General features: G+C 43.2%; 1 protein-coding gene across 1 annotated transcript in view; it reads right to left on the bottom strand.

Moving 5' to 3' along the window:
* Positions 1 to 16,168, bottom strand: part of LOC115092485 (unconventional myosin-XVI-like) — a 507,378-nt gene that overhangs the window by 106,399 nt on the left and 384,811 nt on the right. Inside the window, 1 exon segment of the mRNA XM_029603325.1 lies at positions 1,994 to 2,090. Within this exon segment, the coding sequence (XP_029459185.1) occupies positions 1,994 to 2,090 (97 nt within the window).

Here is a 16,168-nt window from a genome sequence, read left to right as displayed (position 1 = left end):
TTTGGGGGGGGGGGTGTTTGTTGTTTTTATTCATTTCAGGAAATAGTGTGTGAGCTATTCGGGAAATGGCATGCACTATACAGAAATAGTACGTGCTATTTAAAAATAGTGTGCTCCTAGAAACAGAGAAATGACGGCAGAAAAGGACCGATGGGCCATCCAGTCTGCCCAGCAAGCTTCCCATGGCGGTGTCTGCCGCGCCTTGCAGGTTACCCCCATGTATCAGTCAGTGCTGCTTGACGTGCTTTATGGCCTTGCCCGTAGAAGCAGTCCTGCGTTTTTCCCTTAATGTCTGCGCATCAGTGTCCCAGACTGTAAAAACGTCAGGGCTCGGTTTGCTGGTCTCTGAATCCAATTGTTCCTTTCCCGCCACCCCCCACCCCCATCCATAAAAGCAGAGGGAGATGTTGCAGTTGCATCCAAAGCATCCAGGCTTATTGGTTAAGGGTAGTAATCCCATGCCCTCTGCGTGGAAATGAAAGAAAAAAAAATCTGAATTTTGGCAAGATTTTTTTTTTTGTTTGTTTCATTTGAAACTGAATCAAAGCAAAACAAGGCAGTGTTGTTGCACTTTTCATTTCCTTTTCACACCAATGCACATTTTTAATATGCATACAGGGGTGAAATTTGAAAGATGAAGACTGTGAACCACCATGAGATCTGAGTGAGTAAGTTTAAGCCTACAGAAAACAGGACCCGTTTTAGCCAGCGCATTCCAAAATGAGGTGCACGGACATTTAAATTCCCGGTGCTGATATAGGCATTCGATATATTGAAAATAAAGCTGCAGGAGAATAATTGCAATGCCACTCCTCTAAACCCATTACCTTTGTTGACTTCATTACGGTACTTAGCACTGATTAGATGCTTTGCTTGTGTCTTTGAAAGACACTAAATATGTCAGTGTTCATGGAGATATAATCCTGCTTAATATGCAGGAAGTCAGCAGGCTCCTCTGCAGGCTACAGCATTTCCCAGTTCCCCCCTTGGTACTCTGGCCAGTAAGGATTTTCGCTCTCTACCTTCCCTCGCTGTAAGGAAGGAATGCACTTGCTGGGGGTCTCTTCCTTTTCCCTCGCCTCTCTGCAAGGGAGTTGAGTTCTTGGGGGTTCTGACATTTCTCCTCTTCTCCCCCCTTTCAGGAGACTGGGGGAGCCTGTCAGGCCTCTCCCTCCTGTCTTATTATCCTGATCTATGATCCAATAAACCTTGCAAAAGGAAATCATCTGATTATAGTAGGGCTTAGGATCATGGTAGTAGGTTGGAATGTTTTTCTACTTCAGAAGGCTGAATGGCTTAGTCTACCCTACCGTAAAGGGATGTGAATCATAGGCCACGCGGGTTGCACATGTAGACGTTATACCAGCACAACTCTCTCACCAGTTATCATTCAGGTAAAAACGAAAGCAAATTCTTACTGAATAGAGCCATGGGCAGTACTCAGGTCTTAAGAGTTTTTGAGGAAAAAATGGATTCTTTACATTTGTATTGCACCATCACAAGAATTCTCCAAAGATGATGCTGTACATGAGATTTTGAAACCATCTAACCCCTCTCTTCAGATATATGTGCATCCATCATTTTTGGATAATAGTAATATGTGTCCAATAAAGAATAAAGGTGTGTTTTCTGTGTAAAAGTGACACTGATATACAGCACATAAAATATAACCTGTTTTTAATTTAAAAAATACAAAGCCAAACATTTGATTTTACTTCTCAAAATGTAGGACATTGTAATAGATATATTTAAGTTCAACTGTCATGATTAAATTGAATTGCTGAATGTTTTTGCAGCATAAAAGTGAATATTTAATCTATATTTCTGGTTCCATTAAAACCTGTATAATTAAATACATTGGAATAACACAATAAAAAAAAAAAAAGGCTGAGAAAGTAGTTTAAGAATGGCTGAAAGCCTTAAACTATCAAAATGTTCTCATTTCTACCCAACATTAATTCCACATTGGATATAGTTGTTCTGTTCTTGTTACCTTTCTGGCAGGTTATAATTTTCCTTTGCAGCTGAAGGCACAAGATGTTGAGCTGGTCAGCTTGCCCGTATTTCAGAAACACCTTCCGAGCCCCCATCTGAAATGCACGTAGCAGGGAGAGATCTTTATCAGACAGAAGAGAACACATTTATAATGGAAAATGATGACAGGCCGAGAACTTTCAAAGAGTGACAACTGTGAACGCCTCTTGCCTGCCACCTGCCCTGGATTGGATTATACTCTGGACACCTCTTGCTGGCCATTGACCCACTCAGTGGACAGCTGTCAGACCCCGTGCCTAGACCCAGCCTTCGAAATGTCCGCCTGCTACGGCAGAGAGCTGGGGACCCCTTTGTGGGGCCTTCCACCCTGTCCCAACCCAAGAGTCCACGTAAGTAACAGCATTTACTGCAATGTGTGATACATTTATCCCACCCACGTGTTATTTTCACAGCGCACACTAAGCAATCGACTACAGCCGAGTTGCAAGCCAAAAAGATTTTTTTTATCATGAATGGCGTTTTGGGCTGCTGGGGAAAGACAGAGACAGAGTGAGAGAGAGAGAGACTCAAAAAAGGGGGCATTATGAACTCGGGGTACGATTTGTGGGGTGAGGTGGGTTTGGGGGACAGTTTTACATGCACAGTCATATGTACGAACAGCACAGTTATCAGTGAAGATTTAATATAATTTGGAGTGATGAAAGGTAAAAGAAGAGGAGATTTGTACCATGTTCTCTCTACCTAGCTTGATGCACTCTCTACCCAGCAGCAATCAAGCTAGGTAAATGGTACAAATCTACTCTTCTTTTACCTTTCATCCCTCCACATTAAATCCACTGATGGCAACTGTGCTGTTCGTACGTATGACTGTGCATGTAAAACTGCCACCCCCACACCCCTTAACCCACCTCACCCTGAGTTACTAGTGCCCCGTCTTTCAGTAGTATAAAAAGTTCAATTATAAGCGAGCCTCCATAGACACTCTCTCTCCCCTCCCCCTCTCTGTCGCCCCTCCCAAACTGCCATCTGTGATAAATACCGTGTCAGCCAAAAACGCACAGGAAAAAGGTGTAGTTATTTCCGGTGCTAAATCCTGTGTTGCCGTGCATGACTATCGCACGTTACGTTAACCAACTCTCATTTCCATTGACTCCGCCCAAACTCCTCCCACTCAAAAACTAATCTTAAATTTGCATGCACATTTCGCTAGGTGGTACTTATCGCGTGCATAACAGCGTTATCGCGGACATTAGGGCCCTGATGCGCTTGATAACGCCCTAATACAATTTTGATAAATGACCCTCAATGTATCTTACTTAAAATTATCACCAAACAAAAAAAGATACATATAATAACCATAATTTAAATTTAATCAATGCAAAAACATTTAAAAAAAACATTAAATCAATTTCAATAATTTTACAAAATTCTAATCAATCTAACAATACAATCTAATAGACAAAAAACAAACAAAGGGGCATGGGATAAACACTGTGGATCCCTAAAGGCTAGAGGATGGAAATGAAGAAAAGAGCATGGGGGTTACTTTCTAGGCTGCTGATAAATACAAAAAACAAGTGTACAAAAGATGCCAGCCAGTGCCTCATCTCAAACCTGAGGATTTGGTATGACTTAATATCCACAATCCTCAGCTAAAAAATCCATCTACCAAGTTCTCACTTCATTTCGTTGGGCCATTTCCAATTACTCGGCAGATTGGACCAATGGCATATGAACTAAAACTGCCATTTACCCTTAAGTTTTACAATGTTTTCCATGTATCACTCCTCAAGTCTTGAGGACATGGAGTATGAAGTCCAGGAAATCCTCAATTCCAAATGCATCCAAAATAAGCTCCACTACCTCCTCTCCTGTAAGGGATTTGCCTACAAAGAGGACTCTTGGGTATCATCTTCAGATTTCCAAGCTCTCCATCTTTCCAAGAGATCTATCACCATTTCCCACATAAGTCTAAGCCCAGGACCTTGGGGAGGAGCATTGAGGGGGTACTATTCTTCTAGCCAGCTGCGGCATGACCTGCAATAGTCCACACTCACCCCCTGCTCCTCACACCATCAATGCAGCCATACACCATTCTGCCATGTCCCCAGGGCCTCCTTAGGTGCCTGTGCAGCACGGCACCTCTTAAAGGCACCATGGCAGTAAACACATTAGCCAGCGCTCACTGATGACATCATCAACTCTGCTGTTTAAATCCCAGTGCTACAACAAGCAGATGCCTCAGCAAAAGGTCCTCCTACCTTGTAGTATGTGTTGCTACCATCTCTGAATGTTACCTTGCCTTGTCCTGCTTGTGTCTTGATCCCCAATGCCTTGTCTTTATTTTGTCTGTCCATCTCTGCCTGACTCCTGGTTCTGACCCTTGCTATGGACATTGACTACTCTTCAGGATTGCTGCCTGCCCGGACCTTAGCCTGGACACTGTTGGTCACCCGTCCTGACCACAGCTTGCACCTCAATCTGTGTGCCCTGCTTCCTACCTCAGTCTTTGCCTGGACCCTGGTATCATTTCTCACTGCATACCCTGACCTTTTCCCAAGTTTCGACTACGTTTGACTGTCCCTTACAGGACTCTCGCCTAAGCCGTGCCAGCCCCTGGAACCCAAGGGCTCAACCTGCGAGGAACGGAGCTAGTATAGGTGAAGCCCCTGATCCAGTCCTTGTAATAGCGAGTCCATTAGCTGTTGGAGTGGGCCTAGTAGGTTCACCTGCTTGACTGCATCAACCATGCCACAACCCAAGGACTCACATCCATGACAATCATCATTCAGAGCAATCAGATCAATATATTATGTAACATATGATTGTACTAAACTTTAATTTCTTCATTAAAACAACCTGCGATTTTGCAATATCTGTTTTTTAAATTGCTTTCCAAAAATTTAGGATATTTTATATTTTAGAGATTCACATCTTCTTTATTAAGTGCTTGATAATTGTAGTTGCAGTGGAGAAGGTACAAAGAAGGGCGACCAAAATGATAAAGGTTATGGAATGGATCCCTTAGGAGAAAAGGCTAAATAAGTTAGGGCACTTCAGCTTGGAGAAGAGACAGCTAAGGGGGGATATGATAGAGGTATTTAAAATCATGAGAGGTCTAGAATGGGTAAATGTGAATCAATTATTTACTCTTTCAGATAATAGAAGGACTGGGGGGCACTCCATGAAGTTAGCATGGGGCACATTTTAATCAGAGAAAATTCTTTTTCACTCAACACACAATTAAACTCTGGAGTTTGTTGCCAAGGGTGTGGTTAGTGCAGTTAGTGTAGCAGGGTTTAAAAAAGGTTTGGAAATATACCCATTAACTGCTATTAATCAAGTTGACTTAGGGGTAGATTTTAAAACGAGTGTGTGCATCCATATGCGCGCTTCCCGGCGTGCACACGTGGATGCACGTGCTGGGCACTGATACGCGCACAAGTGCTGGGCCTCTCTGAAGGGGCAGACTGGGACAGCGTCATTAGATGCTATCCCAGGGAAGTGCGCGCCGGCAATCGGCCGGCGCATGGCGATTACTTCTGCTCCACAGGAGAAGTAAGTAATAAAATAAAAAATTTGGGGATAGTTAGAATAGGTTTAGGGGGTGGGGAGAAGAGGGGAAGAAGGAAAGAGAGAGATAGGTTGTTAGGGAAGTTCCCTGAGGAATCTTCCCTACCCACCTACCTAACCTTCCTCTTGCTCGCGGGCCTTTTAAAATTAACTTGTTATGGAATTGCCAGTATTAACTGCCTCAGTAGCATGGGATCTACTTAGTGTTTGGGTACTTGCCGGGTACTTGTAGCCTGGATGGACCACTGATGGAAACAGGATGCTTGATGGACCCTTGATCTGACCCAGTCTGGCAATTTCTCATGTTCTTATCTTTCTTAAGATAAGCAAATATGAATGTTCCCTGGTATACCGAACACAGTAAGGTTTACTATCCCCTTACTTCCACCCACAGATCTAAACATTACTAAACGCAAATTCTTTCACATGGAAAGCATTCCTTCACAATGGTTGTGTCCAAACATATGGATACTGACAAAACTCAAAAGAATACTGAATTTCATGATTATCCATGGATTTTCACGAATATTCTCATGATAAGGCAGATTGACTCATTTTTACAAGGCTGTCAAGATCTGTTTTGATGCCTTTAGGGGATTGTTATATTATGAAACCTAATAAAAATGATATAAACAAAAAAAATAAAAAAGTAAAATAAAAGTTACTGTGTTGTCTCTCTTTATAACAAGCCTCTATAAAACAAAAATTATATCAAATAAAAGTCTTTTTGTGAAATTAAATTTCATACAAGTTATTTTCCCCCTCAAAATAAATGTTCTTTATAACAAATACATTTGTTAGGTTCCAACCTATTTGTTTAAAGTAAGTTCACTGTAATTTGATGGTATTTAAAAGTCTAATTTTTCATTACATGTAAAAAGACTTCAGCCACTGAAATATTTGTGTAAATAGTTAAATACTGCTTGTTCAGAGATTATATAGAGCACAGTAACTATATACTTACTATGGATGCACACAGTCATGAAAGATGAAGTCTGATTTTTTTTCTTTTTTTTTAAATTGACATCAATACAAAAAAAATGACAGGCACTTCATAGGGAAGTAGATAGAATATATAAAGAGATTTCTTATAAAAAATAAATTTCAGGGTCTGATAATGGTCTAATAGAGGGTGTGAATCACTGGATTGTTTTATTTTTTTACATACTAAGTTATGTGGTGCCTATCATTCAACCTTGAAAGTCACAGATCAGTAGCCTTGCTAAGAATAAAAGGCACTTACGCACATAAATTCTGGTTTTATGCTCAAATGATTCTTTGAAAATAGCCCTGGGAAGGTAAGCAGAGTTGCTTTCCTGTAACATGTGTTCTCTGAGGACAGAAGGATGTTAGTCCTCACACTTGGGTGATATCATCAGATGAAGCCCTGACATGGAAAAATGTCAAAGTTTCTAGACCTTTGACTAGGCACACTGAGCATGCCTAGTATGCTCTATACCACGCGCCCACATGGGGTCCCTTTCCAGTCTTATAGCATAGTCTTATTAATGAAAAATGAGGGGACTGCAGAGAGAGTGCCATCCATCCCTCGGTTTGCCTGGGAGAGCTCCTTGAACTGCCGCGGAGGTTTTGTTTGCCTTGCTGTGGCGTTCCAGTTCCCTGCCTGAGACCCAGGCGTCTGACGTCATCAACCCGAGACGGCAGGAGGTGGCTATAAAAATCTGCTCTCCAGCAGTTCGCAGCCACTGGCGTGTGGCTTTGACCGCATGCCAAAGGGGCACACCCCTGGTAAATCTTTCTTCCCCTCTCTGGAACTCTCCATCGAAGATCCACTGGGCTGTAAGTTTTCTCTCTCTGTTTTTCCTGTCATATTTCCCCTCTAGCCTGACAAGGGTCTATTTCTTTTCCCCCATCAAAGCCTTTGACCTCCTCTTCACTATCACAATCGACTATAGAGAGATTTAAGCTTCCAATGAGCCAAATACTCCCATCAGGGCCATCTTAGCTTGTCATGGTAAATCATGCTGCTTCTGCAGGAAACTCCATCTCCTTAAGCCCTGTCTCTCGCTTACCACCTATTTTGAATATTGGAGCTTCTGCAGCTTCTCTTGAGGTTTTTGTTCAGCTTTTCAGTGCTCAGAGCTCCCCCTTCTGTGATAGGGGAAGTTGCTTTCATTGAGTCTCTTGGATCTGCAAGGAACATTAACGAGACCTTGGTTTCCGTAGCTGCAATTCTTGAGAGACCTGCACAGATCACATTGGAAACTCTGTGGACATCTATTAAAGGTTTGGAACAGTCTTTGGTATCTAGGTTTGATAATATTATTGTGTCAGTTGTGGGGAAAGTTCAAAATCAGGAAGTAGGACATGAGCAAATGATTAAGAAGGATCAGGAAGTAGGACATGAGCAAACGATTAGAAAAGCAGTATGATTCCCTGGGGTAATGTGATGTGGCTTTAAGGAAGGATCAGGAAGGATCAGGAAGTAGGACATGAGCAAACGATTAGAAAAGCAGTATGATTCCCTGGGGTAATGTGATGTGGCTTTAAGGAAGGATCAGGAAGGATCAGGAAGTAGGACATGAGCAAACGATTAGAAAAGCAGTATGATTCCCTGGGGTAATGTGATGTGGCTTTAAGGGGCAAGATATTATTCAGCATAGATTGGAGATATTAGAAAAAAAAACTACAGGAAATTAAATTTGAGGATTCTTAATTTTCCTAAATCTACAATTTCTCTGAAAAAAACTTCTTAGGAAATGTTATGTAGATTTACTTAAGGTTCCTATGAGTTGTATTCCACCCATTGCTAAGGCCTTTTATTTGCCTTCCAGACTCCTCCCTTGCAATCAAATGCTTTAGATAATCTAACTGCAATGTTGCAAGAATCTCAGACTGAAGTTCAGGGGACTGCTACATTACTTGTTTTTGCTATGGATTATATATGGACTATGAGAGTGTTGCTAAGGTGACACAGTTAAGATGGAAATCTTTCTTAATTAAAAGGCAACGAGTAATTGATCTTGGAGCCTAATTTCTTCTTCAGTTTCCTTGCAAATGCATTGTAATGTTGCATGTAAATAACTATCTTTCCTTCAATCCTGATCAATTAGAGGGGTTTCTTCAAAAACCAAGAGAGACCCTTGTCTGTTTCTTCTTAGTTTAGCTGTTCATTTGGGTTAACATTATTGCGAGATGATATAATTGTAATTTTGTGCTACATTTCCTTTCAATCTCTTTAACTTGACTTAGTCCCCCTTGTTAAGGTCTCAGGTGGTTTATTATTGTTTTTTCTTTATAAATTGTTTCTTTGAAATGCTTTTTCTTTGAAATCCAATGTAACATGGTGTCAATTTTTTTTTAATGTAATTTTGAAGAATTTTGAAAATAAAGAGTTAAAACAAAGAAACATGAAACCCAACTCCACGGGATGGCGGGCAGGTTTCGTAAGGAACTAACATCCTGTTGTCCTTGGAGAAAGACTGTTTAAAGGTAAGCAACTCTGCTTTCTCCAAGGACAAGCAGGATGGTATGAATCCCTAGCTACAGGTACCTCCCCAATACAAAAGGGGACCAAGAGACACTAACCAGGTGCCAACTAGTACAACAACAACAGAGGGGGGAGACAGCCTGAACCCAAACGGGCCCTAGGTGGGAAAAGTTGGGTTCTACACCTCAAATAGATTCCAAAGAACAGACTGGCCATACCTATTGTGTGCATCGTTCATCCCTAGCCAGACAATAGTGAGTTGTGAATGTGTGGAGAGAACTCCACATCGCAGGCTTGCAGATCTCCTCCACGGGAACTGCTCACAATTGGGCCACCGATGCTGCCATGGCTCAGACAGAATAAGCCTTGACATGACCCTCCAAGATGCAGTCCTACCTGGACATAACAGAAGGAGATGCAATCTGCAAGCCAACTGGATAGTGTCTGTTTAGCAACGGCAATGCCCAACCTATTCCTATCAAAAGAAATAAAAAGTTGGGTGGACTGTCTATGGGCTTCTGTCCGCTCCTGATAGAAGGTAAAGGCTTGCTTACAATCCCAACTGTGTAGTGCTTATTTGCCTTGGTGCAAAAGGGGCTTGGAAAAGAATGTTGGCAGGATGATGGACTTGTTAAGATGGAAGTCCTTCACCAGCTTAGGCAGGAACTTACGGTGTCTATGCAAGACCACCTTGTCATGATAAAACAGTACAAGGTGGGTAAGTCACTAAGGCCTGCAGCTTGCTGACCCTGCATGCTGAGGTGACTGTCACCCAAAATATGACCTTCAAGGTCAGATACTTCAGATCACAGTGTGCATCAGCTCAAAGGAGCTTTCATCAGCTGAGCCAACACCACGTTGAGGTCCCAAGACATAGTGGGAGGCCTTAGGGGAGGTTTCAATTGAAGCAGGCCCCACATGAATCATACAACTATAGGCTGTACAGAGATTGGCATATCTACACCCTGGTGGTATGAACCAATTGCACTGAGATGAACTCTTAATAGAGTTGGTTTTAAGTCAGGTTCCAATAGGTGTAAAAGGAATTCAGTTTTTGTGGAGACAGAGAATGGATCTAGGGCCTTCTGCTCACACCACATGGAAAATCTCCTCCACTTCAGTCCATAGGACTTTCTAATGGAAGGCTTTCTAGAAGTCACCAGGACCCAAGCCACATCTTCTGAGAGATTGAGTGGTTGCAGAATTAACCTCTCAACATCCAGGCTGTGAGCGACAGGGTCTGGAGGTTGGGATGTCATAACCTGCCTTGATCTTATGTGATGAGATCTGGGGAAGTGCTCAGACTGATTGGTCTCCAGATGGACAACTCCCGAAGAAGTGGAAACCAGACCTGAATCAGAAAATAAGGGGCTATGAGGATCATAGTCCCCTTAACCCCGCAAAACTTCAAAAGAGTCTTTGCTACTAAGTAAATTGGAGAATACACATACAGAAGACCCTTGCCCCAAAGACAGGTGAAAGTGTCTGAGGCTGGTTTGCTTTCTAAACTGTACAGAGAGCAGAAACGAGGCACCTTCCTGTTTCAAAGGGATGTGAATTGATCTATTCCAGAGGTGAATATCTGATTTGACACAACTGGTCCAGGAACAACTTGTGGGGTCTGAAGGCACGATGCAGTCTGTCTGCTACCACGTTCTTCATTCCAGTCAGGAACATGGCCCTGAGTACTATTCTGTGGGACAGGGCCCCTGACCAGATCTGGACCACTTCTTGTCACAAGAAGTACTATCCCAAACCTCTCTGCTTGATGAAATACCACATCGCTATCTGGTTGTCGGTTTAGAACAGGACAACTTTGTTGTACAGCAAATCTCTGAAAGCCCATAGCGCATACCTCATTGCTCAAAGTTCCAGGATGTTGATTTGATAACAGCTTTCCTGAGCAGACCAGAGACCTTAGGTGCTGCCCTCAAGCTAATGTTTTAATGTTTAATGCTCTGATGTTTAATGTTTCTCTCCAAACGTTTCTTCGAACGTTTCGTATGTTCTTATGCTCTTAAGTTCAATGTTTAATATAACGCCAGCCCGCAACAGTTCTGTTTTACTGTAAACTGGTGTGATCTGTATATTTTACAGGAATGTCTGTATATAAGAATTAAAAATAAATAAATAAATAAACCCATCTACATGAGCTCCCCAGCCCAGGGTGGATGCATCTATGGTTAGGACAATTTGGTAGGACGACTTTGAAAAGAGATTCCCATTCCAGATTTGAAAGTACCCACCACCAGGACAACGAGTCTCAAAGAGATGGGGTGACTTGGATGCAATCCTGAAGGTTCTGCGGCCGTGCACCACTGTGACCTCAGTGTACATTGGGCTCTGCGGAAGTGACATGGATGGATGTGGCCATATGCCCAAGAGTCTTAACCTGTGCCAGGCTGACACCTGCTGGCTCTGCTGAATCACTGCCACGCTGGTCGTCAAAGTGATGGCCCTTTGATGAGGCAGGAAGGTCTTGGCCTGAACTGTGTCTAGCAGGGCTCCTATGAAGTCGAACTGAGTTGATGGGTCAAGATGGGACTTTGGGTAGTTGATGATGAACCCTAGTGATTCCAGTATCGAATGGTCCAGCGCAAGGACATGATGGCCCCTGTCTGAGATGTGCTCTTGACCAGCCAATCATCCAGATAATGGAAAACATGCACTCCCATCCTGCGGAGGTGCACCACCACCACCTCTGTCTGGCATTTTGTGAAGACTTATGGGGCTGACGCTAGCCTGAACGGCAACACCTGGTACTGGAAGTGCTGTTTTCCCACCATAAATCAGAGATATTTGCTGTGACTGGGAAAGATCTCGATGTAAGTGTAAGCATCCTTTAGATTGAGGGAGCATAAGCCAGTCTCCTTTTTGCAAAAAGGGGATAAAAGTGCCCCTCAAACTTTTTTTTTTTTTAGAAATGTGTTCAAGGCCCTTAGGTCTAGGTGGGATGTAGTCTCCCTGTTCTCTTTGGAATCAGGAAATACATGGAGTAAAATCCTCACCCTCTTTGCCCTGGTGGAACAGGCTCGACTGCTCTGGCCATTAAGAGGGACTAGAGCTCCATTAGCATTACCTCCTGATGCACTACAGGCCCCCAAAATGGGCTCAGAGGGCAATTTGGCAGGATACACAATAGATTCAATTGGTACCCTTGATGGATGATGGAAAGAACCCACTGGTCCAAGATTTGTCTGGGCCACTGGTTCGTGAATAACTGCAGCCTGCCCCTGACCGGAGGGTCCAAAGTCCTGGGTATGGGAGACTGGCCTACGCTCCCCACGATCCAGTCAAAACCCCATCTCTGGAGTTGACTGAGGTGCTGGCTGGGGTTAAGGAGCTCTCTGTTGACTGGGATGGTTGTGGGAGCCCTGATGCTGTTGATGGGAGTGAGGGGGCAGAAGATAGTACTTCCTCTGGTGAAAGACTTCCTCTGTTCCAATCTCGCCAACCTCCTAGAAGAGGAGAGCAGTTCCAGAGTTCTGGCAGAGAGTTATTGGCAGGTTCCATAGTGGTCCTGGATCTGGGCCACTGCGTCCCTCACCCTACCTCTGAAGAGATTCTCCCCAGTACACGGTACGTCAGTGAGTCATTCCTGTACCTCCGGTCAGAGATCAGAGGCCCGCAGCATGCCATTCTGCAGGCACTGACTCCCGCTGCAGAGACCCTCAATGCCATTTCAAAAACATTATAGGTTACTCGGTTCTCTTGTTTTCTGCACTCCAGGCCCTTTTGCACCAGCGACATTAGGGTAAGCTGCTGCCATTGAGAAAGCTGCTTGGCGACCTCCTGCACTTGCTTCTAGATGTCCTGCAAGAAATGGCTCATGTAGAGCTAATAGAAAGCTACGTAGGCAATGATCATGGCCCCCTGAAACACTTTCCTCCCAAGAGCATCCATTGCTCTGTGGTCCTTCCCCGGGAGTGCCGAGGAATGGGTCTGAGAACTCTTAGCTCTCTTGAGAGTGGATTCAACCACCACTAACTGGTGAGGTAACTGTCGCTTATCAAATCCATCAACCTTCTGAATGAGGTAGACCCCGTCCGGCTTCTTGTTAATGGGAGGCACTGTGAATGGGTATTCCCATATCCTCAGCGGCTTCTCTTTGTGTATCAGGACTGCCTCGAACTCCTTAGGAGACTCCATGAACTGGAGGATCTCAAGCATTTTGTGTCTGGCATCCTCCTCCATCAGTAACTGAAACAGGAGGGTTTCTGCCATCACCCTCACAAACCCTGAGAAGGTTAAGTCCTCAAGAGGAGTCTTCCTTAGCTCTTCTGGAATAGAAAGGTCATCATTTCCCCCGTGGGTCATAGGGACCTTCATCTTCACTGTAAGCAAAAGGGGATGGGGCCCTAGGCATCGGTTTTCATCCAGAGGTGCAGGCACCGGCAAAGTTGGACAGGGGGCTACAGGCCTCGGTGTCTCTACCTTCCCAGGTGTAGCTTCCTCCTCTGAGGAACCAGCAATAACTGCTATATTGGCAGGGGGAGGCATCAGTACCCCGATGGGCACCAATGCTGTCCTGGTAACAGATGCCTGCTGGGTCAGCAATGCACCAATAAGCACACTGAGTTTCTACAGCAGAGGTTCCAGGATGTTTGATACCAGCTTCGGTGCTGTTGGTGCCACAGGACCAATGCCCTGTAGGGCCCATTCTACCGCCAGTTGGACTTGTCACTCCAGCTCCTCCTTGAATGCTGTCGATGTCAACACTGACTGGCAGGAAGGAGAGGTGACTAGATCCTCTTCGTACCTGAGAGGCAGATCAGTGACTGGCATAAGAACTGGTGGTAGCTGACGTAGATCTCCAGCACCAATGGAGGACTGGTGTTCCTCACCACGGTATTGCTTTGGGGGCATCGTGGCATTATCCGGTGCATCCCCGTGCTTGCCTCCATGCATCAGTGGGGACCAGTGCCGATGCTTCAACTTCTCTCGATGCTCGGCCCGGTCCTTCCCTGGTGCCAAGGCTGATAACGAGGAACTCAAAATCCTCAGCCTGGAGGAGATCAATGGTGGTCGATCTCTGGTGCCCCTATCCACTGAAGGCACTGACGGAACTGATGGTCCTGCCAATGTCAATGGCGCAGTGTCTATTGGTGTGGCTCCAAGGTCCGTTGATGCCAATGGCTCGGTCTTCTTGATATGAAGAGCTGTTCTATCTTGTTGAGCCAAAGACAACATCCCTTTGGGGTCATTTGTGCACATAAACAGCAACCCCGGACATCGTGTGATGCTTCAAGGCAGAGGACATATATCTCATGGGGGTCCGTAATGGACATGGCTCTCGGACACTGAGAGCATCACCGAAAACTGGATGTGTCCATGACAGGATGAAACAAAAGGGACACAATATCAAAATTGATGATGGTGGGCATTGATGACCGTGGGGGAATCAACTGTGAAAGGAAACCTTCCATAAGTGTTGAAAACCCCAACTAGGAACACTACGGGGAAGCACCAAGTGGGACCTGGTGTCGAACACCGTGAAGAAAACCTGCGAAGAATGTGAGAAAAGAGAAAAGTTTTCCACAAGGCCAAAAAGCCAGAGAGTTCACACCACGATGCTTACAGCTCTGTGGAGAAAGAGAGACTGAAGAGGGATCTCAAGAGGACGTGTGATATAGAGTATGCTGGGCATGCTCAGTGTGCCAATTCAAAGTTCTAGAAACTTTGACATCATTTTTATGTGTCGGGGGCTCCATCTGATGAAGTCATCCATGTGTGAGGACTAGAGTCTTGCTTGTCCTCATAGAATTTACAGAAGAGTATGTGAGGAATACAATTTTGTGTGTGCTTTTACATGCATACTAAATAAATGTTGTTTTTTTTTGGGGGGGGGGGCCAGAGTTGGAGATGGGTGGGATCAGAATTTACACACTTTTTATTTTCAAAAGTATAGATGTAAATCCACATGCAGAAAGTTACACCTACTCCCGAGCACGTATAACGTTGCGCATGTATGTTGGCACCCATTATGTACACACCGGCGTGTGCATAAATCTGTTTTGAAACATCTAGCTATAGTCTGCAGTAAAATTACTCATAAGCAAGATCCCCCATTTTCTGTAATTCAGTGGCCATGGAAACTGTAGATAAATTTGTCACTGCAATACAAACTTTTTTTTTTTTTTTATAATTTTCATATTAAAAATCACCATCTTTACATAACAAAGTGAGTGAAGAGAGAGAATAACTGAAAATCTGTAAAAAAAATAAATAAATCATATTACAGGAACAAACAGCATTCTTAGAGATTGGATGGGATAAATTTCCCGTTGTTATAAACACACTGAGGAGGGAGACTAACCATGATAACCTTCGCAAGATACAGTAATTCTTTTGTGTTTTATTAAATAATTATAGCCTGAGAATATTAATACATTCAAATACTTGAATGGGAATAAGTGAATTAATAATTCGATTTATAATTAAGCAGCATTTAACATGAACATTTAACATTTGTATTTTAACGTTCAACGTTGAATGAGTGTGAGCAGGTTGACAGTTTGCTGTTTTTGAGAGTTTGAATTTGAGAGTTTGAATTTAAATGGTGCGTTGAACAATTTCCCTCTCACTGCTACCAAATCAGGATAATAATTAAATTAAATGAAATAAGGTCTAATATCACTACATATAAATAGTTAAGTAGCTGTCAAGTATGATTTTCAAAATCTAATTTGCCAAAGCAACAATGGTTTAAATGGCAAGACAGGAACATGTTTCACACAGCAGACATGCTGCAAAACTACCACAGAATTTTTAAATTTTGACTGTAAAATTCCATATACTTTAATGCAGAACGAATCCCTCATGCAGCCACAGAAAAAAAACAAGGGCCTTGATTATATGGTATTTAAAAAAGCATGTATCCTATTGCTTTGATATTTTAATAAACATTAATTCTACTTCATATGCATTCCATATTCTATTTCATATATTCATTCGACTTTGTATGACAAAAGACAGGGCATTTCAAATATAGGCACTGTATTTAATGTTTCCTTTATAAAGATAGAATTGCAGGCAGCCTATTCAGTCCATCGCTACTCATTGTGAAAATCTGACTTCTTTTTTTTCAATGCACTTTGATAACAACTGCTTCTCAGTCTTCTTGGAATTATAGATTGCTGTTTCTAAATT

This window comes from Rhinatrema bivittatum, chromosome 5 (genome assembly GCF_901001135.1).
Source record: "Rhinatrema bivittatum chromosome 5, aRhiBiv1.1, whole genome shotgun sequence".
NCBI lineage: Eukaryota > Metazoa > Chordata > Amphibia > Gymnophiona > Rhinatrematidae > Rhinatrema > Rhinatrema bivittatum.
The sequence above is the reverse complement of the archived record's forward strand: the minus strand, read 5'-3'. Positions and strand labels throughout refer to the sequence as shown.